Source organism: Rhipicephalus microplus, chromosome 3, assembly GCF_043290135.1.
Source record: "Rhipicephalus microplus isolate Deutch F79 chromosome 3, USDA_Rmic, whole genome shotgun sequence".
NCBI lineage: Eukaryota > Metazoa > Arthropoda > Arachnida > Ixodida > Ixodidae > Rhipicephalus > Rhipicephalus microplus.
Window position 1 is genome coordinate 220,028,384 of NC_134702.1, and position 21,415 is coordinate 220,049,798.

Here is a 21,415-nt window from a genome sequence, read left to right on the forward strand (position 1 = left end):
CCTCCAGAATCAAACGGTGGCGAAACATTGCAGCGCACACAACACTTTCCTCTCTGTCGAAAGGCCACTAGTTCGCTGGCATCCGATGACAGGGACCGCTATGCACTGTTTGTTCGCAAAGACGAGATCATTGCCGGAACTCTTCTTCAGTGAACTTCTCAAATGCATCTTTAACCTCGCTTCGTCGTCTCTGCTCGACTGCAGCTGCCGCACAGGCGAGACGAAAAACCGCGGCAGTGGGAAACGCCTTGTTGTTCAAGTGCCCGGATGCTGGAAAGTCACGAAGCCCTAACATTTTAATTTAATCCAGGCCACCTTGCAGCCATTTCAATCCATCCGGTTCCTTTCGGATGGTCTCTGCGACCACTCCTTCACCTTCACCCGAAAACCGGAGAAAAACAGTCACGTGACACCGCAGCCCACGTCACTGAGAACGTCACAGCAATCGTCACGGCTTGTCTGGGCCAATTGCGTGTGACTCAACGGAACATACCGCCTTTATCCGTATTCGGAATTTGTATATAATCGCATCCCTGACCATCTAGTCTCCTGCTTTCAGCCACCTCACGACCCCGTGAAAATATTGTTGGTGGATTGCGTGACGCTGCATAGAATAGGGCTTTCGGTCTTCTTTCGAGTGAGTCTGGTATGGGCTCCACGAAAGTCTGTGAGCATGAAAACTTTCGATGCTGGTAACCCTTTTTGCACGTATGCAAGGCTGACATTATTCGCTACTAGCTCTGCTGTCACCAACGCTAAGGAGTGTTTAATTTTAAACAACCGCCTGATATCGGTTGAAGGGCAGAAGAAAGCTACATAAGTGCTCAGGCCATCGCTGCGTACAGAAGCATCCCTAAATAGTTTTGCGTAGTCTTCTAGTTTTTCAAATAACTGTGAATGGGCTATTTGGTATAGTTCCAAAACTGGTTGGTCACACTTCTTGCGTATTTCTGGAATGAACAGATGAGCAGGCAAACCACATGGACTGTTGTCTGTCGGTGTTGAAAACTCAATAATTTCTCCAGAATTGCCGTAATAATAATGCCACCGAGTCAAACGCTTGCTGTATGTCAAGGAATAGAACAAACGCTGAATGTCAATTGGCTCGAGCAGATTCAAGCAATGATACAAGATCTGATATGCTGCCGAGGGCTGAACGGTGGTGACGAAATCCGCTCATGACATCAGGAATGAAAGTGAGCTCCTATAGTCTGGCGTCCAGATGAAACAGTATCATAGGGTCCATCAGCATCATAACATTAGAAGTTATCGATATCGGCTGGTATGTCTTCAGGTGTTGTGAAGGGAGACCACGCGTAAAATGGGCTTCACCACAGACAATATTCATTCAGCAGGAATCAGGATCATTCCCCACACTTTGTTGTATTCATCCAGAATACATTTACGAATGACCTCATCGATCTTTCGCATGGCTTGGCAAGTAACAACATCTTCGCCTAGTGCGATGTTAACAGAGACTAAGTGGATGGCGCAACTCAGCGAAGGTTAATTCAGCTTCATTCATCTCGCATATAGGCCTATATTTAATTGTTCGGGAATAATGACTGGCTCGACCCTTGAAATAGGACAGGTGGAAATATTGGCCAAATCTTCCGCAAGAAATTTCGAAGACTCTCCGGTCGTGATGCACCATGCTGTTTTTGGGTTCATGCTGACCTCATGTGTTCGGAGAGCCTTCAACATGCGCCATACACTACCGAAACCACTCGCCATGTGGAACAAGCTGCACAAAGTAGCCCAGCTCCTTCAAAGAAGTCTTGTGGGCCGCCTAACGGCTGCATCTAAGTGGTTATGAAGTGTCCAATCAGAGCTTCTTTGGGAACGCTATGCCCTCCTGTAAGCGCGACGTCGACAAGCACCTAGTGTCAAGAGCTTTAAGGTCAGGGTTTAGTTTACCTATGCTTTACAGTCGTCGTACAATAGCTCGCTATCGACACTCACTCACTAGTTTGAACAAGGTTTTGTGTAATGGTGCTCCTGCAATCAGCTGACGAAACTTCTCCTAATTCATAACTGTGTAGACAGCACTCTTTCTGCTAGGAGAATGGTCTGGAGCGAGCCAAGTGGGCAAATTACTTGAACTCCGTCGGCCAGCTTCGCTTGATCAAGCAAGACGTACATTTCTCGTTCATATGGCAAGATCGCTGGTGTATTGTTCCTTTACTTGGCCAACAAATGTGAATGAGCCATCCTTAAGGGTCTGCAGATAATTTTTAACAATGAGCTCTTTCGTTTCCACTCGATGATTGTCTAGTGGGCGACAACTCCAACGAGGATGACGGGGATTGAAATCTCCACAAAGCAGAAATGGCGAGCCACAACGAGAATACAGGCACTCGAGCTATGCGATGTGCGGAGATCTCGTTGGCCGAAAATGTATGCTTGACAAAGTCGTAGTTATGCCCCTGAGACTAACAGCAACTGCTACATATTCAATATCACCGTCGCAGAGGTCACTTGCGTCAATAACTGTGAAATGAACATCAGATCATGTGTACAATTACGCTTTTGAAGCATTTCATGAATTCGTGGTGTCTGTACCCTGGAAAACACCACACGCCATCATTGTGCATGGGAAATCGCTGTAAACGTCCACGCAACGCGGAAGTCTGAGCTCGTAATTTTTTACATTGGTTTCGCGAAGAACTATTTCATTCGGTGGATTTTTCATTGCAAGTTGCATAAAACCGAGGTCACCATGGCGCGGTCGTAGAGGCCTGATGTTCCTTTGCAGCACATAGGGATGGAGCTTGCGACAGTAGCTCATGTTGTTTTTAGCGAAGACTGTGCTGAACTGGAACAAGAGCCTTCAAAAGCTTTTGTACGGCTAACGCTGCCGGCGTTTGGCGACCAGCAATGAGAGGTCTGTTGACGTTAACAAGCATTCTAAGCATGGTAACAAGTTGGATATCATTGTTGGGTGGAGCCGTTTTTGGCGCCCTATGAACAGTATTTTTTACTTCAGGCATGGCCTTGGTGGGAGCTGGTTCCGACGTTTTCGGAGGCTCCACCTTTGATGAGGTTCTATTCCTGTTACACTTATTGTAAACCAGTTTACGTGCACACTCTTTTCGAGTTTCCAAGCATATATATAGTGTGCGGCTTACATTGTGTTGTAATCAACTTTATGACAGATATCGTGATAAACTTGTAATGAAGCTTTGCTTGTGAGTGTAGTAGTAAATCCTGCCATGAAAACTTGCCTCTAATAATGGGAATCGAGAGGTTTTCTCCAATTGTTTTTGTACAAGCAAATCTACACAAGCCAAGGTAGCCTTATTTGGATAGTAGTATGCAGAATTCGACTTTTCATAATGCAAGTGTGAGCCAGCAGACAGCTACAGCAGTGGAAGTACCACCAGCACGAAGAGATTTTCCGGCAGCAACTGGCTGTAGGATTGCGAAGTGTTCCTGAGATATCATTAAGTCTACATATGAACTGACTAGTAGCGTGCATTAATTAGTAACTTGATTAAACACGCCTGATCCAGAAGCTACCAGAAACACCATTGAGACGTGCCACTGAGAAGTGCCTACAAGTGGCAACTTCTGTAGATGATGGTGAAGGTATGTGAGAAAAATTTACTCAAGTAGCGTTTTCATGTGGAGTTACGTAACATTTAATGGTTATCCTTTGCCTCAAATTCGCACCCACAGTACAAGATGTCGAGGAAGAGCGTTTCAGCAATGGGCAGCAGCCTGATGAAAATTTTAAAGCCACACCTTATGAACGTGTTCCGACGTTTTCGGAGGCTCCTTCTTTGAGCAGGTTGTGTCCAGCAGGTTTGATGAAAGCGCCGGTCAGGATGTGACCGAAATGCTGAAATTGCGCTTCCCTCCAATGCGCTTCGATTCACTCTGACCATACTATTCTTCAGACGTGTAGGTGCATCTTCAGTTGTGCCGTTTCTAGTACTTGATGAGTACTATACAGCTAGGCGTCTTTTCTCGTAATGCCAGCTTTTTAGCTTACTCTTTCGGACCTTCCGTTGTTTTCTTTAGTTTGGGACATTCTTTGTCCATTGCCGAGTGTTTGCCATTGCAGTTAAAGCAGCGAGGTGTCGCACTGTCTCAAAATTTTGCGTTGTGATTTGCGACACATCTAGCACAAACCACATTACTTGAGCAGAAACTCTGCACATGTCTAAGATTGAGGCATTTGGGGCATTTTAGAGGCTTTGGTATGAAAGGTCCGACCAGGTATCGCACTAGTCCGGCCTTTCTGGTGATTAGGTAGCTTTTCACACCCGAAAAGAATTGTCACACACTTTGAAGAGCCCAACCTTCGAGCGCTGATGATTCTGCACGGTGGCGTGCAAATAATCATAATTTTCAAAACGTTGCCTGAAAGTTTTAGGTCTACATCCAATATAACACCAGCTTTTGCAATATTGCTCTGTGGAACAAAAGCCCGCACATTTACGTTGCGTAGCTGAGGTAGACCTAGCGGGGTTAGCACAATCTTTTCATTTGTTGGGTATACAACAATAATATTTTGGGGGGATTTACTCAAACTTAGTTAATCAGACCAGGGGCAAGTTTAAAGAAAAAATTATAAAGCTTCTGTTTGGAGATAGCGTTCAGGCTTACCGTGACGGTGACTGGCACATAAGCAACTGTTGTAGTCACAATGCTGTGGTCTTTTCCCTTGACAACGATGCCACCAACTTCCATCTTGACCGTCAACGCTTAGTTGATAGAAAGGCATCCGAGTCGTCCGACCTTGCATTATACTCGGAATCGGCAGCTTTTGATGCCACTGAAGAGCTGAGCCACTTCCTTCCAGTGGCAGGTATACCCATGCCACTAGGCAGGTTCACCACCATCTTCTCCAATAGCGAGCCTTGCAGGGAGAGTTCCCCCAGCAGAGTAGAGATCTTGAGGACCAGTACAAGCAGTGCTGGGTGCCAACAATGCACGATGGCACACACAAAATAGAAACAATTTTACCAGTCAAGGAAACTGACAAACGAACAATAAATCCTTGTCGCTGCCTCTTCAATTATTGCAAACCTCGCAGGAGTTTTGCAAGCGAAGCAGAAGGTTAATACGACAACAACAAAAAGAGCGTATGCCAACTCACGAAAAAGATAGTTTTTGCCCAAACCAAAGAAATTATGCTCGGTATTAGGAGCTCCGACATTAAATAATGATAGAGAACAGTTTTGGTCTTGGAGGCTGTCTTCAACCTTCAAGACTGAGACTGTTCCCGAAATATTTATTGGTGGTGAAAGCATACTCAATGAATATACATGAACGTTTCTGTAATATACCAGTTAGCCACTGCTATCACTGATAAACATTGAGGTGTTCGAATTTTCACAAATTTATCATGGTCGCCATAAACATTGCTAATGTCACTAAATTTTTTAATCTTGTTAGCGGTTATCTCCGATTGAACCTCGCAACGGCCCTAACTTCTACCTAACCGATAGCTTATAAAATACTTGTAAGGCCTAAACTTGAGTGACCTATTGTCATATTTGATAATCAAGCTTACCATACTACTATGCGGAATTCTATTCTGAGTGGTGCGTCCAGGTTGGTATTTCGAATCATTCCAATAACATAATTGAAATCTTTGCTTAATGTTCCGCATCTTGTCATTCCCTGCAATATCTTGCAATTGCATGTTCTGCCATCTCTTGCATTTTTGGGGCCTTCACCTCTGGTCCTCTTCAAAAATGGAGTGACCGATCAGAATTTTAAATATAATTGTGGGTGCAAGCTTCGCAAAGCATTCTTCGGTGGTTTCATCATCAACTGAACGATTGAGGCCCGCTGCTGTTTTATACAATGCATGCGGGACTTCTGCTTGTGGGCAGTGGCACCTTTCTAACGGAAGACGTTTATTCTGTGTCTATGGCTGTCTGTAATGAGTTTGACTCTACGCTCAAAGTCTACCTAACTTGATCAGGTGGCTGCGTTCATAGTTGTGAACACTGTGAATCAAAAATCAAATTTTACGCATATTTGAGGCGCAAGATAAATACATAAGTTCTTCGCATCGTGTATTTTTAGTCAGAAAATGCATAGATGCGTAATCACAAAGACCGAAGTCTTTATTACGATTCGCTGACAATGCGATGCTATGAACGAAAAAGTGGTTGTGTCCTAGGGTTTGCTAAAAAAAAATCAGGAAATTGAACTGAAAGACCCCGGTGCTGCCACGGACAAATAAGTAAGTAGTTCTGCATTCAAAAAAGAAAAATCATTTTTTTTACATTACCGCCCAATGGCGTTATATGTCCCGCTGAATCATCAGACAGAAGACCACAATCTTTCAACGAAAGTTGCAGCGAAGCAAAAGAATAGGCGGCCATTTTTTTTTATCTTGCTAACGTACCCTTTCGCCCATTGTGGCTGTTTTCTTCAATTTGAATTAAGCGCCAAAATAATGCCAATACTCACGCGACTGTGTATGCGTATTCATGGAATGCACCAAGAAACTTCTCAATGTTTCCTTTTTTAGGCACATGCAGCTTTTCAGAAGTTCATTCTTGCTGCATTATAATCTCAAAAAAAAAAGCTCAAAAGTGAACCAACCCTCACATGCATAAAGACTAACAGCGTCAAGGTAAACTTACATTTTAAGACGTATAGGAATCGCATTATTACGCTGGTTGACTCCCTCGCACGTTGTCTTTGAGACTATATGGAGTCACTTTCTTATCTCAGTTAAAGGAATATGACTCAATGTTGTACAGCCCATACTCGCCAACCACTAGAATTTTTTGAACTGAGTAATGGCCGTATAAACATGCAGAATAAGCTCCTTCTTACTGCCCCACTTTTTAGTCACAGGTTACTCACAACAAGAAAAAAAAAGAACCGCCATATTCACAGCTCTCGTAATATTTCAGTGCAACGCCGAGTACAGCGCAATGTGCAACCACCACTTCGCCTACATCTAAACGTGGCACCATTATCGAAGTTGTTCTTTTCCGCTTCCTCTCCTTTCGAAGGAGGAACTACTTAGTCAGCTGAGGCACGAGATACTGGTTTCTGTTATCTTCCCAGAAAGAGAGCGAATGCCTCTTTTTGTTTCCGTGTCTACAATCTTCAAAGAATTGAAAGACGATATAACACTTAGCGAAATGCGATGTAGCACGACGTGCCAAAGGCAGTTTCACTGGTTCTACCATTTTCTTTTTTTTTTTGCTTGTCGCAAGTCATGCATGTGCAGCTATGTGTACATGTTGACACTTTGTATGTTGCGAGAGAGAAGTGAAAAACCTTAAAGTGTACATTAAGGCGCCGAGTAGCGGCAGTTCAGTCATTCGCTCTCAACGAGCAGCAACCGCAAACATGAACTGTCTGGTAATAATGACGCACATAAAGTGCGAAAGCCTATGCTTAGAATGGAGGCGGGTATTTCGCTTTAGCATGTATACCTAACTTTTTGCGTAACCCTAAATATAGCTAACTGACTCTGTCGCTTACAGGTCCATTGATAGTGAGATTAAAATAGAGGAATCAGATTCCGGAACATTTCAATTTTCATATAACTAACATTGTTGCATTGTGTGCAATGAAAGTGAAAACAAATCTTCAAAAATGTAGCTTTGTGGCTTTGAAGAAAAAGACATTATTTTGCGGTGAAAAATAGTTTGGGCAAGTAGTTTTATTTACATTAGTTTTTTGAAACAGCTGCAATGTAAAATTCAGTATATATATATATATATATATATATATATATATATATATATATATATATATATATATATATATATATATATATATATATATATATATATATTCACGCGAGTTGAAGGGAGTTCATTAGTAACCAATACGCAGTTACATTTTCCCATTCTCTACACGGATCGAAGACTGCAATTATTGCTAGTTTACAGCCTACTTCCGTTTTAAACACTAGTTACTGGGGCCGGTGCATGTTGAGAATGGTTTTCTGTTTATATGTTTTTATTGGAATTGTCGTGTTGATCCATTTAACTACTTAAAGGAACGAATGACGCTGTCGTGAAAGCATATGCAGTGCATTATCGCCGTCTTCTGTACTATCGTGGCTGTTGCAACGGTGGGCGGACTTGGAGGCTATGACCTTGGAGGCCTTAGCTACGGAGGGTAGGGACTCGGCTATGGTATCTACGGAGGAAGCTACATAAAAGGCTTGGGCTATAGCGGTGGCCTCCGATATGGTGGTGGCCTCGGTGGTGGCTGCGGCGTCAGTGGTGTGGGCTTCGGTTGCAGTGTGGCTGTGTTAAGTGGATGACCTACGTTATCGAAGGTTGTACCTGGACCTGACGGTTATGATTATGGCAGCTATGGCTACAAGAGGTATATATGAAAGCGGACTACTCATTTCACATGAAACAATCGTATGTAACACGAGTTCGGCTAAGGATAAACACTGGCTCACTGATTCTTAATAATAAACCATGAAGCTCATGTCACACCTGTTATATATGCGCCTGGTAATATTTTAATAAATATACGAAGCATGAAATATCGGCATGTCATTTATTTTTGCAAGGTTGTAAATTAGGGAAAACGTACTCTAAGTATGCTTAAAATAAAAAAATATAAGAAAGAATTGTATAATAATCATTCTTTGATATTCGCACTGGTTGCCCTTCTGTGCGTGAGATTATTGGCACTATTGATCCGTCCTGCTATAGAAATCTGTTTTTTCGGGGAGAGGTTAAAAAGGATCTGCAATGGTCTGACTTTGGCTGTGAGCATCATCTGAAATCTAGTGGCAGTATGCTATGCACTAAAGAATACCGTACATGACTATTCATTAGTTTAGTGAACAGATACACATACAACATACTCAAAGATTTTTCAAGATGGTATCTTGGATACTACAAAGCATTGATGTATAGGAACAGAATATGCACTTCTAAAACTTTTTAGAGCATTCAACCGGAGACACGTCGTTTTGGCATATAATGTTTCTGCTTTCGATTTGCTTCGATAACCTTGTATGGCGAGACGGGAGATATAGAAAAAACAATGGTTTCATATAAATACGACGCGTATAATGTGCATATATGATAAACGCGCGTGTTCTCGAGAGAGGAAAAAAACGAAATTGTATGTTCTAGAAGGCTATCTTTTGTTTGTTTAGTTTTAATTGTGTCTTGGAGAACAACAGGCAGGTATTGGTAGTATTGGAACCAGCTTTGTTTCATTGTAAGTTTAGCAGAACAAACGCAGAAATGCAGTGCACATCTTCCAGATATGGACTCTTACTTAAGAGATATTGTGCTTGTCGCTCTTTTTTTCTGTTTGTTGTTATTCTCGTCGAAATTCAATTTCCTGAAGACCATCAATATAAGAACTTACCTAAAAAATTAATTGGACGAATGAGCCAAAGTGGGTACTAATATTTTGCACAATTTCATGAACCATTGAGAGAAGACCTTAGACACAGTATTTGGTAGCGTTATGCACAGAGTACTTCAATAATATGTCTAAAGGTCTTCAAATTGGCGTCATAATTTTCTCTATTGACAGACAATTTGAGCATGATGGCATCATAACTCCCACCTGTAATAGAACGCACTAAGTAAATTAACTTTTTCTTCAATAAAGGTAGGCTGTTGCTTCAAATGCAACAGCTGAAGTCTTTCCTGCAAAGAGTCCGTCAGAGTTTTGATGCTTCGAAATGTGACTTGGGGTAACCATTGCGCAGTGATAACATCCGACTAAGTTCACCAGCAAAACATCAACTGAAGCGCGGATCAGTGCAAGTAAATAACAAACAATATGGTTGTTCAATATTACAAGCAGTGCTTTACATGTTCATCTAAGTACTATTTGTCTAAGTACGTGACTTTTTATGCAAAATACTTAGCAGATGCAAGTCCTTTGTACATAAGTAGCTTTCACAATATAAGGGGCATATACGTGCCACATACACGCTAATCTCTCAAGCGCAGCACACAAAGGAGAAACAGCTTATCGATTGTGACAGGGGTCGGCAGCTTTCTCATGTGCATGGGAAAGTTGCATGAAGATGACACACGTAAGGGGTAGGGGGGTCACGGCAATTAGAAAGAGGGGAAAGGGTCTTTGCAGACGAAGAAAGGCAATTGGTCGTTAGTCTATTTTGTACAAAACGAAACTGAAAGGGATGTTTAGTTTCAGCACGCATGTCATAAAGTACCGATGAAACGTGCATTGCAAAGTACATTTCATATGAAGTCAGGACTGTCATCTAGGCATTCAAGTAAGAAGCTATTTGGGAAGTATAAGAAAAAGAAGGGAATTTGACGTTATGCCTGTGGTCTTGTAATACTGATTAGCCGACCACATGCGGCCCGCAGGGCACAGGTAGATAACTCCTCATTTACGAAACTACGACGTTCGCTCATTTTACGCTTCTCAGAAGAATTTACCATCGTGGTCTTCCACATTTTAGCTTCATTTTCACCAGCGGAACTCGTCGTTATTTGTCACTCTGGTAAAATCACCATTGCTTTCTTGCGAAATCTCAAACAATAAGGCTCTTCAGCCAAAGCATTATGAATCTTGCGTTAGGCCTTGTATCAACTAATTCTAATTCTACTTATTTATTTTGTGCGTTTACTGTCGTAATTGATGTCTTCAGCGAACTGAAAACCTCCCGCTAGGGAAAAATTTGTAATGAAAGGTGTGAGCAAATGTTCTCTTTTTGCGATTTTTTAAGGCTTTCGGACATGGTCACTTTATCAAACCCACCGAGCACAAGAGAGTTTTACGTGCAGTCTATTTACGGTACGCTCATTTATATAGTGAAACAACGAGGACTGGTCGCGCGTATGCGCATGGATACCGTTTAAGAAAAGCTCTGTCGTGGTCAGAATTCTGCCTCGAGAGAGATACCTTTAATAGATAGTTACCTCTTTTCATTATTTTGTCAGTACGATTTTCTTTGAATTTTCGGATAACGAGTCGCGTAAGAATTTGAAAAGTCCTTGTGGTTTTTTTACTGCTTGTGCTATTGTTCTTTAAACTATACTGTGCAGGCCCCAGCCAAGATGTTTTTAAACGCGTGAAAAGAATGATTGTGGTTCCAGGAGTGAAGACGTACTTCTACTAGTTTCGCAGCAGCACTTTACCTGTAAAAAACGTGGCTTGAAATTGTGGGGCTTAGTTTTTCATTGATGCGGAAGTTCTTTTTGTGCAAAAGAAAACACAAACACCATTGAACACGTTTTTATGAACTACTAGAGCGGAGTGTTTTTCCGGGATACACTGCCGAAAACTATCCCAATAAACCCGCAAAGAATCTGGTTTCACTTCGTGAAAAACAAGATGGCGTACCTTACGATTATACATGCTAATATAGGTCGTCGACCGCGTAGCTACTGATCGACGTGGTGATGAGGCTGTGAACAACAAAATTCCCCAATGATTCACAATGAACTTACTAAGAAGTATTTTCTGGGGAGGCTGAAGTATCCGCTACCGCACAGTAAATAAACTTTGTGGTAGCGGATACTTTTGGCTTCAGACATAAAAGTTCCTAATAAGTTCAATGCACGCCATTGAGGAATCTTTGTTGTTCCCAACCTTATCGCCACGTCATTCAGTAGCTACGCGGTTGACGACCTATATTGAATATTGATGACATGTCGGTTGCTAATCCAAGATGTTGCTCTTGTGACCGCACAAGTAAACAGAACAGTGTAGGTCCTGGTGTAACTGTCTTCACTGTAATAAACTCAAAGCGCGCGCCTTTTCGGTGGGCGGAAAGTATTAAATATTTGTCTTTCCTTGAAAAGATGAAGAAGAAGAAGAAGAAGAAGAAGAAGAAGAAGAAGAAGAAGAAGAAGAAGAAGAAGAAGAAGAAGAAGAAGAAGAAGAAGAAGAAGAAGAAGAAGAAGAAGAAGAAGAAGAAGAAGAAGAAGAAGAAGAAGAAGAAGAAGAAGAAGAAGAAGAAGAAGAAGAAGAAGAAGAAGAAGAAGAAGAAGAAGAACAAGAAGAAGAAGAAGAAGAAGAAGAAGAAGAAGAAGAAGAAGAAGAGGCCATCAAAAACGATCCCACCTCAGATATTCAACAAATTCTATTATTTCTCTCCTCGTTTTTTTTCTTTTTTTACGTTGCGCCGAATTAATTTCACAGTCAAAACACAGTAATCATATTCCCCTAGTCTAGAAAATCTATAGGTATTGACTTGCATTAACCACCGGCTTCTTGGCCAAATCCCCCTTAGTGGGTGAGAGCCACAAAAGAAAGGAACAAGCAAGCAAGCAAGAACGCGTGTACTCGCAAAAAAAGAAGAGAAAGAAGAAAGCGTTCGCCATAGACTGTTCTAACTGCTATATGTAAATAATGTAAATATAGCCTTGTTTCTTCAAATGCCGTGACCACTTATTTCACAACCTATATGAGCATAATAAAATTGAAAGGTATTCATAATTTTACTGAAAGTGGGGTATATCCCTGTTCTGCACTCTTGCACAGAAATTCTCCCAAACTCAGACGTCAAACACATGCGTGCTTTGCTCAGACTTTGCCAGCTTAGATCATATGCTCTGGCAGTGCCCTGCGTTACGGGTTGAAAACGGTACATCGTCCAAGTGGGGTGCTGCGCTATGTAGTACGTATTAGGCCCACAGATATGGACATGCAGTCTAACGGGCCCACCACGTGAAGGAGAGGTTAGGCCTATCAGTCTTGATCTGAGAGTGGCCCGCTACGTGCTATTTCACGCCCCCACGGACCTGAATAAACGTTTTTGATAGCATATATTACCCATAGGTCTGTATAAGATATGGCACACTCGGAATGCCTTTCACAACGGAGATGTGTGAAGCACTAAGACCTGTATTCCATTACGTTTGCGGATGTGTGTGGCGTTTCATCTAAACGCAGAAAGTGCACGTACAAGAGTGGCTTTTTATAGTGGAGTCAATTTCACATGTACCAAAAGTTTAACATGTAGACAGCTAACAGCTGATGGTGTATCATTGCATGGTTGTCTGGTGTAAAATAGTTCGGAAACATTATTCAGAGTGAGGCAATATAGGGTGGAAAAGACTTAGCTGCCCGGCATAGTGGACGTTATGCACTTTTGTGTTCATGTTCAAGAGGTCCTCGACCGTAAATCGCCCGATAAGGCGATTCTGCTATACATTCACCAAGGGTGGATGAAAAACAATTTTCGGTGGAGAAGCAAGCGTGTAACTTGGCGTTACAATGTGCGCAGCAGCGTACAAAAACTGGGCGAGTTTATCTTTATGGCGCAAAACGTGGCGCAAAAAGATGTCTATTCGTGTAAGTGCGTGGATGTTGTGCATATAAGGTTGAAGACAGATGCTGATATGCTTGTGCATGGTTGAATAAACAAGCATACGCCTTTCGTGAAGAAGGAAAAAAAGTATGCTCTTCTGCTTAGTTTGCCATAATGAGCTGATCTTGTAATGTGGAATATTGACCCTTGCAGCATGATTCAGTAAGCTAAGTTGATGTTCGGGGACTACACAGTAAGTCATTCTCTCCCATCTTGTTGGTTAATTTTCGCGGGATTGTTATCGTGCTTCAGAACAAACCATCTTTTTTTTTCATTTTTAACCCATAATACACACAATTGTAGTCCTAATCACCTGGATTGCAAAGTATGGCTCTTTGCGTTCATCGTGGCAATAATTGTTTGAAACAGGTTCAAGCAGTACAGCTGACCTTTTTTTTATTCTGAACGCGCGAAAATTGATCACCCAGTAGATTAGAGACATCTAACGGAGCACAGTAGAGAAATGAATGAGAATACGTGTCTGCGTGCGATGGACAGTCTTGTGATGGTGTCTTCTGCTAGGCTGCCCTTTCCCCTTCGACAAATAAAAGTTGACACTCACTCATTTTGCTAGGCTGTTACAAGAGCGGTACGCCAGGATGCTCGCCACTGGCACTTACGCACTTCATGGTCTACGAGTACACTCGTGCGTTCGGGTTTAAAAAATGCGTGGTAGTAAATCAAGTTTTTGGTCTTATTTCTGACTTCCACCCCCATCAGGGGCTTAAAGGAGAATTATGGTGCATTTTTTACCGTTCTAAGACAACGCCATTTTCAAATAGTATTAACAGTCCTGCAACAGCTACGGTGGTTCATTTTCCCTCGACATTCGTGAATAATTTAAATGAAGCAATGAACGATAAGTCAGCATAGAAACCAGAGAAGGGAGCTGTACCGTCATCCATGGTCGGTTTGGTATAACGTCACTGAATTTGTTAACCGATGACGTAACAAAATCTGCTACACACCACACCCCCATGGCAAGCCAGAGTGGAAACATAGCTCGCGCACTTTTGCTGATGCGCGAGAACCTATACTTGGCGATATCATCCGACAAGATGTCAAGCTGCGCCAGCTCGTTTGAACGTACCGGGCACAAGTTCACCGATGACTGCACCTACAATTTATGCGCGGAAGCATTGCCTCTGACTTCGACCCACCGGCACCTGAAGCGACGGGCGTTGCCCGAATCAGCCTCTTTGTTGCTCCATATTGCACAAGCTTTATGAACCGACGTCAATGACGACTAACACGCTGTATGTAGCTGAGAAAAGCTAACTGTATTCGCGGCGTCGTCGCCTCATAGAAGAAAGTGCACGCTGCATATGTCTGCTAGACAAGGCGGGGTTTTGAAAAAGATTTGGCACTTACATCGCGTGCACAGGTCCACCCGAGTTCAGAAGTGCGATTCAAGACGTGGCTACCAATTTTCGGAATCGGTTTTCTCGAAAGATAACTGGCTTACGGTTGTATATTCTGGCGCTTATTACCACGGTACTTGTGACAGTACAAGGTAAACGTTTTGCTGTAATTGTTGAATATAATTAATTCGCTTAGGTTCCCCTTTCGTATTTGGAAATGTCACACAGCGTGTTTAAAAACAACTGTTTGTCTAAGTACGTGGATTTTTATGCAAAATACTTAGCAGATGCAAGTGCTTTGTACATAAGTAGCTTTCACAATATAAGGGGCATATAAAAAAGAGTTCTCATGTTCAAGTTTGAAGCAGAAGGCATGATGCCGGTTTTGCCTCGCTCTTATCACGGTACTCTCTTTCTGATGTGCCGATTTTGCCAATGAAAGTGCATAGCATACTACCGCATTCATCTGAACAAGGACAGAAATAAAAATCTCGTTGCCAATTACTTAACCTGAATACAACTTCGCGAATCTAAATCAAGGCCCGGGCATGCAGCACCTAAACTTGTTTTAGCGGCCCTGTACAAACATTGCTGCCTTCGTCTCATATTTGTTCAAGCACTGAATAGGTATTATCTTGAAGAACGCAGGCATGACTTGCCTAAAGCGTTGTTGTCTTGAGGACATATGTTGTCACCGCGCCTTCCCCATGTGTTGGTGCCTACAACCATAGAATAACTCGATAGACATTTTCATTGGCGGCTATCTTTGCCGCCATTATTCTCTCTGGAGAGCACAAAATAGACGTGACACCCTAAAAATGCACTGGTGAGGCAGCCAAGCATGGCGCCGATTTCATTTTTTCCTGTGAGAAAGTGCTCATTTCGAAATTTTTGGCCTATTGGAGACCACTTGGTAGAAATTCTACGTGAGAGTTGGGAATACATTAGTATATGATTGCACTAACAACTAACTAAACAAAAAATAAAAGAGAAAAGACATGCGCTAAAATATTTGTATATTAGAACGTTACTGAACACAAAAATTACAGAATACCTGACATAAAGGGTTCAATGTCGGCACAAACACATGTTGAGCTAAATATTACACGCCAAAATCTCACCCGTGTCGCGAAGAAAGTGAAGTGCCGTTTTGTAAAACCGCCCCCCTCCATCTTGTTTTTAGCGATTTCACTGCTTCGACAAAATTGAAACTCAGGGCTGGCTCACTAGGTGTGGTTAGTTTCAGACCACAATTAAATAAAATTCTTGGAAAGAAACACAAAACGTTGCAAGGAGTCAGTACCTACATCCTGAAAATAACTGTCTTAAAAGCGCTGAAAGTAGCTGTCAGAACACTCCGTTTAGTTTCAAATACATGCGCGTATTATACAAATAAACAATTTTCATGTGCTGTCATGCTACTTGTCCGAAGATACCTCTTTTATTTCTTTGTTTAAAGAAATCCTTCTTATATGTGCCTCATTAACGAGCTGTCTTTCGCAGTGCTTATCACTTGAGTATTTTGTGATCATGCAAAAGTTGAAAGATTGTTAACATTTACTTTTATAAGTAATGAAAAAGACCTAAAGCTTAACAAGCAAACATTTTCACGTAAGAGCATCAATAAAATTGAAACGCAAAATGTTGCATGCTGCTACAGGCTGCAGAGCCTAAAAGCTGCAGAATTATGCGTAAACTGACAGGGTCGCTATCATGGTAATAAAATCCGAGATAGTCATTGCAATCGTTCTTGCTCCAGGAAGAGAACAATGCTTCAATGAGCGCGTTTGTGGAGCGTTCTATAGACAAACACATTCAACTGGAAAAGTCTTATTAGTGTGGTACTTTGGTGCTTATTATGACTGCTTTTTTAATGTAAGTTTCACCCCGACACACACTAGCTAAGTGTTATCAGTGTGTCAATACTAACGCAGACAACAAAGCGGCAAAAGATGTGCATTGCAAGTCTAATTTCAGCTTTCTTCCGCCACTTCAAGCACACCCACAAACTTTGAAACCAGGCTCATTTCCGTGTCCCCTTGAATAGATAGGAAGCACTTTCAAACTACTCCTCAAAACAATTCCACGCACTGGTGGCGAAGTAATGCCTGGCAGGCATATGACAACTATATGCAGATTACTATATATGGTCAGGGCTACGTTTTGTAGGAAGCGTCAGCCTTTCCGTAGGAAGCACAACGTTGGTTCCCGCTTTCTGTAACATCAAGAACAGTGTAGGAAAGAACGAGAGCTGTGCATTACTTGCTTCAGGCGCGCAGCAAGCGACCTTGTCTTTTCCTGTTCGCTGCAAATCTCAAAATACCTCCGATATACGGCAGCCTTATACGTGACTACCGTGCCACCAAATACACTGTTCCCGCAGTAGGACTAGTACTACACTGCGAGGCTCGCTGAGGCATCATTCGCCTCAGAGCAAGTGGAAGAAGCAACGACATGAACGCCTTGGTGAGCAATCGTGTCGGTGCTATTGGGCCAAGTTCATACGAAGCTAGTTTTTCAAACATGACTGGGAGACATGTGGCAGGGAATGCGTGCGTTAAAACATGACTGTAATGTGAAAGCGTTTATTATGCTTTTTATAAATTGCTAGATTCAGCAAAGAAAAAGCACAAATAGTTCCTATGTACGATTCTTACGTCAGATAGAAAAATCATTCAAGTAACTAGGGACTAGATACTTTCATTTACGCGAAAATTCAATAAAAATGCGGGAAATGCTAATATAGGATGGTAAAGTCTTTTGAGATCACGAAGTTTGCATGAGTTATGCAAGCTTCTTCAATTTTAACAATCAATGCTTCGACAAAGGCAGTTATGCGACTTTCTTAATATGTGAAAACGATTGTTAAGAGTTACATTCAGAAGTTTAGGTCAATTTTATTTTATTTCATATATGCTGGCTTTATGACATTCAGGTGTGTGAGCACTAGTGTGCCACTAACAATAAATACGATTGGGCGAAAAAGCTGGAATATGCATGGTTTTTCTGAGGTCGGCCTCAGTATACAGCGATATCTTAGGACCTACCATGCAATCTACGCTTTAGGATATATTGTAGCTAAAGGTTGATTATGCTTCCGCACACTTTTGAAAACGACAGTTACATAACATGCGATGATGACTTAAAGACATGAAAATTTTAAGTTTTTTTCAATTGGTAAGACAATCAAAGCCAGAGAGCGTTTCCAAAAATATGATCTAGCTTACTACAAAATCTAACCATTTTTACTCCAGCGGAAGTAACTTTTGATGTATATTTCAATTTGCATGCAATCACCCAATGGCTAAGTTCTGCGATGTAAAAAAAAACAGCAAAAAGCGCAAACAGTTCAGCCCATTCGAGACACTGTGAGCCTATTTTACCACAGTGGACGACTACGCAAAGACAATAGAAGTAACAAACCACAGCGTTCATTTCTCCCTTGTGCCCGCGTAGTCATGCGCTGTGTTAAAATATGTTGAAGTACTGTCACGAAATGGCACAGCTTTCAGTCCTTCTACAGTGGGTCGTTCATAATAGAAGAAGCTAGCTTGAGCACAATGACACCTTTAATGTACCAGCTTCTTTCCGACAGAGAAAAGTGATAAAACTTCAAACATTTCATTTCTAAGTGTTCTAAGATACTCCATTCATTCGTTGCAGCACATTGCCACCATCCTTGCCGCTGTTTTCTATACCAGTACGGCCGGTGGCGTTGGTTACGGCATTGGCTACGGTGGTGGCTACGGCGGTGGCTACGGTGGAGGCTACGGTGGTGGCTACGGCGGTGGCTACGGCGGCGGCTACGGCGGCGGCTACGGTGGTGGCTACGGTGGCGGCTATGGCCTGGGGTATGGCGGAGGCATAGGCGCTGGCGGCGTTGGTATTGGAAGCAGCGTGGCTCTTCTTCGAGGAGGACCTGGACTGTATAAGGCTGTGGCTGGTCCGGCTTTCTTGGTCAGAACCGTGCACCAAGTGAACAAGATTTCTGGTGGTGGGGCACTTCTCGCCCATTCTGGCCTTGGAGGAGGCTACGGATACGGTGGTGGTTACGGTTACGGTGGCGGCTACGGATATGGTGGAGGCTACGGATACGGCAGCTATGGATATGGTGGCTATGGTTACAAGGGTTGATTAGGAACGAGAGGAAATGGACATTCTTTGGACTCCGTAAAATATCCATGCCTCAAAATTAGCCACGCTGTGTTTTTGTTTTTGGGTGTTGTATAAAGTTCGCACAAACGGAATCATTAGCGGTACTGTAAATTTTATTCTAAAGACACTTTTCTGAAAAGACAGCGTCGCAGTACAGAAGTCTTCCATATCTGTTCCTATAAAAAACAATTTGAATGATGAGGTAAGCTTGTATTTCATAGCATCACCAGTTTTTTTTATAAAAATTGAGTTTCGATTTTTCTGCATGATGTACATTTTTTCATAACGCCTTCAATGTGGCAAGCTTTGGCGGAAGACGCTGTAGAATATTGCGGTGTTATTGTCTTTCCCATCCTATCATCGCAGAGATCCACGTGTAAAAACAAAGAGCGCAGAGATCTCATCTTACATCTGGAAAAGAAAAATGATATGGAGATTTTCGACATTTTGTACAGTTCTTCACCACTCAGGAATAAATAAATTTATTTGTACTTCAAATCGAGAATGCCCACGTTGTCTGGTTGTCATCGTGAAGCAAAACAATCTGTTCGAGTGCTTTTATGTGCAATGACCCCCCATGGTGTCTTTGTACGAAAGGTCACCGAAGTCAAGCGCACTACAAACATACAATACTCTAATTTTTCGCCATAACAAATAGAATCGTTATTTTTCAGGGCTTCTGAAAAACAGTGCGTTTGGTAAAATATCAGTTCTGTTCATTACAATTTAGAGAAAAAAATTCTTACTACAAGTCCTGCAGGTAGTTCTCAGTGGTTACAAAAAACTAAATATCCGAATAACTGGGATTGTAACTCTATTGCTCGCAATTATTTCATGAGGTTTTCACACACTGCGGGAACCTGAGCCACAGGCTAGTTTGGGTTTAAAAAGATACATTTTGTATAGGCACTTCGAAAAAGTATAACTAAAGAAGTAATATAATATTTATTAAAGAATCTGAAAAGAAGCAGCACAGTATATGAAAGAACAACACAAATGCCAAAGAAATAAAACTGTTACATCACAGAAAAGAAAGGACGACCTTTTTTTACATACTTAAATTACATACTAAACATAAAATTACATATACAACACAAAACCGGCAATTAATAAATCAGAACATTCTTCTAAATGGTGTTTTTTAGGGTCTCGGTGAAATTATAGCACACTTAATTTATATTTCAAAAGGCATAGCATTCCGGTTCTTTATTCGAGCGAACTGTTAAATCCGTTCACCATAGACGTTGTTAGTTCGCGGAATATTCTATTTACGGAACGTTTCTGGCAGAACGAAAAGGGCCGGAAAAATCCACACATTGATAGGGTTGAGAGCTTTACTAGGTTCATTATACTTGAAATGAGTACTGATTCTTGCAGCCTGTTTTTGAAGTTGTCTAACTGGGGCCAGGTGAGTTGTGTTCGTGCCACCCTAAGGCTCAATTCACTTTGGGATGTTACAATCAACGAAAGCAAAAAAAGTATTCGTAGGGTAGTGTTATTAAAATGTTGACGAGCCTGAGTAAGTGCATGACGCCCTGAGGCTAATTTGGAACACAAATTTTGAATAGTATTCTGCCAATTTAAGTTTTTATTTATAGGAATAATAGGGTAACAAATTGTAACTACTTGCTTGATCACAAAATTGTCAATTTATTCTGTGTAACAATAAAAATACATTTTGATTTAGAGTTTAATTGAGTACTTTTTGTCTTATCAGTATTCGTAACGAGCTTACTATTTGATAACTATTGAGCAACTTTATCTAACTTGATGTTAGAGTTTTACTCAAGATCACCTAGATTTTGATCAGTCACTATGACACAAGTATTGGCAAGCGTACATGAGAATGTTTGATCACTGTAATGTCCGCGGAAGCTAATTTATATACCAGGAGAAAAGGAATTATCACAGAAACGAACCCTAGGGAACACCAGTATTCAAGTGACTCATAGAAGAAAAGAAGTCATTAAATATTACAACGTGTTTGCGACCATTCAGGTGGTGCAAAGAAAGTTCTAAAATGGTTCCACGGAAACCGTAATGCCGTAATTTAATTAGCAGTATTCTGTGCAGTACAGTGTCAAAGGTGTTTTTAGGTCCAGAAAGATAACTGCTACTAAGTTATTTTCATTCAAATAATGGTGCGTTTGAAAATTGCGCTAGGGTCAAAACAGTGATGGACGCAGAATAGTTTGGTCTAAATTCGCGTTGCTGATAGAAGAGCATTCTACATTTTGCCATAAATTCACAAAAACAATTGGCAAGAATTTTCTCGAAAGTATTCTTAAAATACCGTAGTCTCACCTGTTTAAGTGCCAGATGCGAGGACAAACTATCATTGGATGCGAAGACCTCTAAATGAATGCGGGCACCACCGTATGGAGTGCATAAAACGTGATGGAAGCACTGCACGCATAAAATTCTTGTCCCGACGTACGGAAGAACGAAAATCTACATCCCAGCAGGAATCCTATCTACAGGTGGCAGTCGTGCATTCTTCCGCAAAGAGACGCATGGACTTTAAAAAGCTTTTTAAAAAAGCCTTACACAGTCGTATAGTACATGCAACTTCATTGGTTATTGATAACACAGATAGTAATATATTTATTTTCACATACTGCAGCCCGAATAC

The 21,415-nt window shown here is 41.6% G+C and overlaps 1 protein-coding gene across 1 annotated transcript; it reads left to right on the forward strand.

Moving 5' to 3' along the window:
- The first annotated feature begins 17,060 nt into the window (after positions 1-17,060).
- On the forward strand, positions 17,061-18,874 carry LOC119159902 (uncharacterized). Its single transcript, XM_037412710.2, has 2 exons — positions 17,061-17,094; positions 18,292-18,874. Exons 1-2 carry the CDS (start codon positions 17,083-17,085, stop codon positions 18,760-18,762), a joined length of 483 nt encoding a protein of 160 aa, XP_037268607.2. The 5' UTR covers positions 17,061-17,082; the 3' UTR covers positions 18,763-18,874.
- The last annotated feature ends 2,541 nt before the right edge of the window (positions 18,875-21,415 follow it).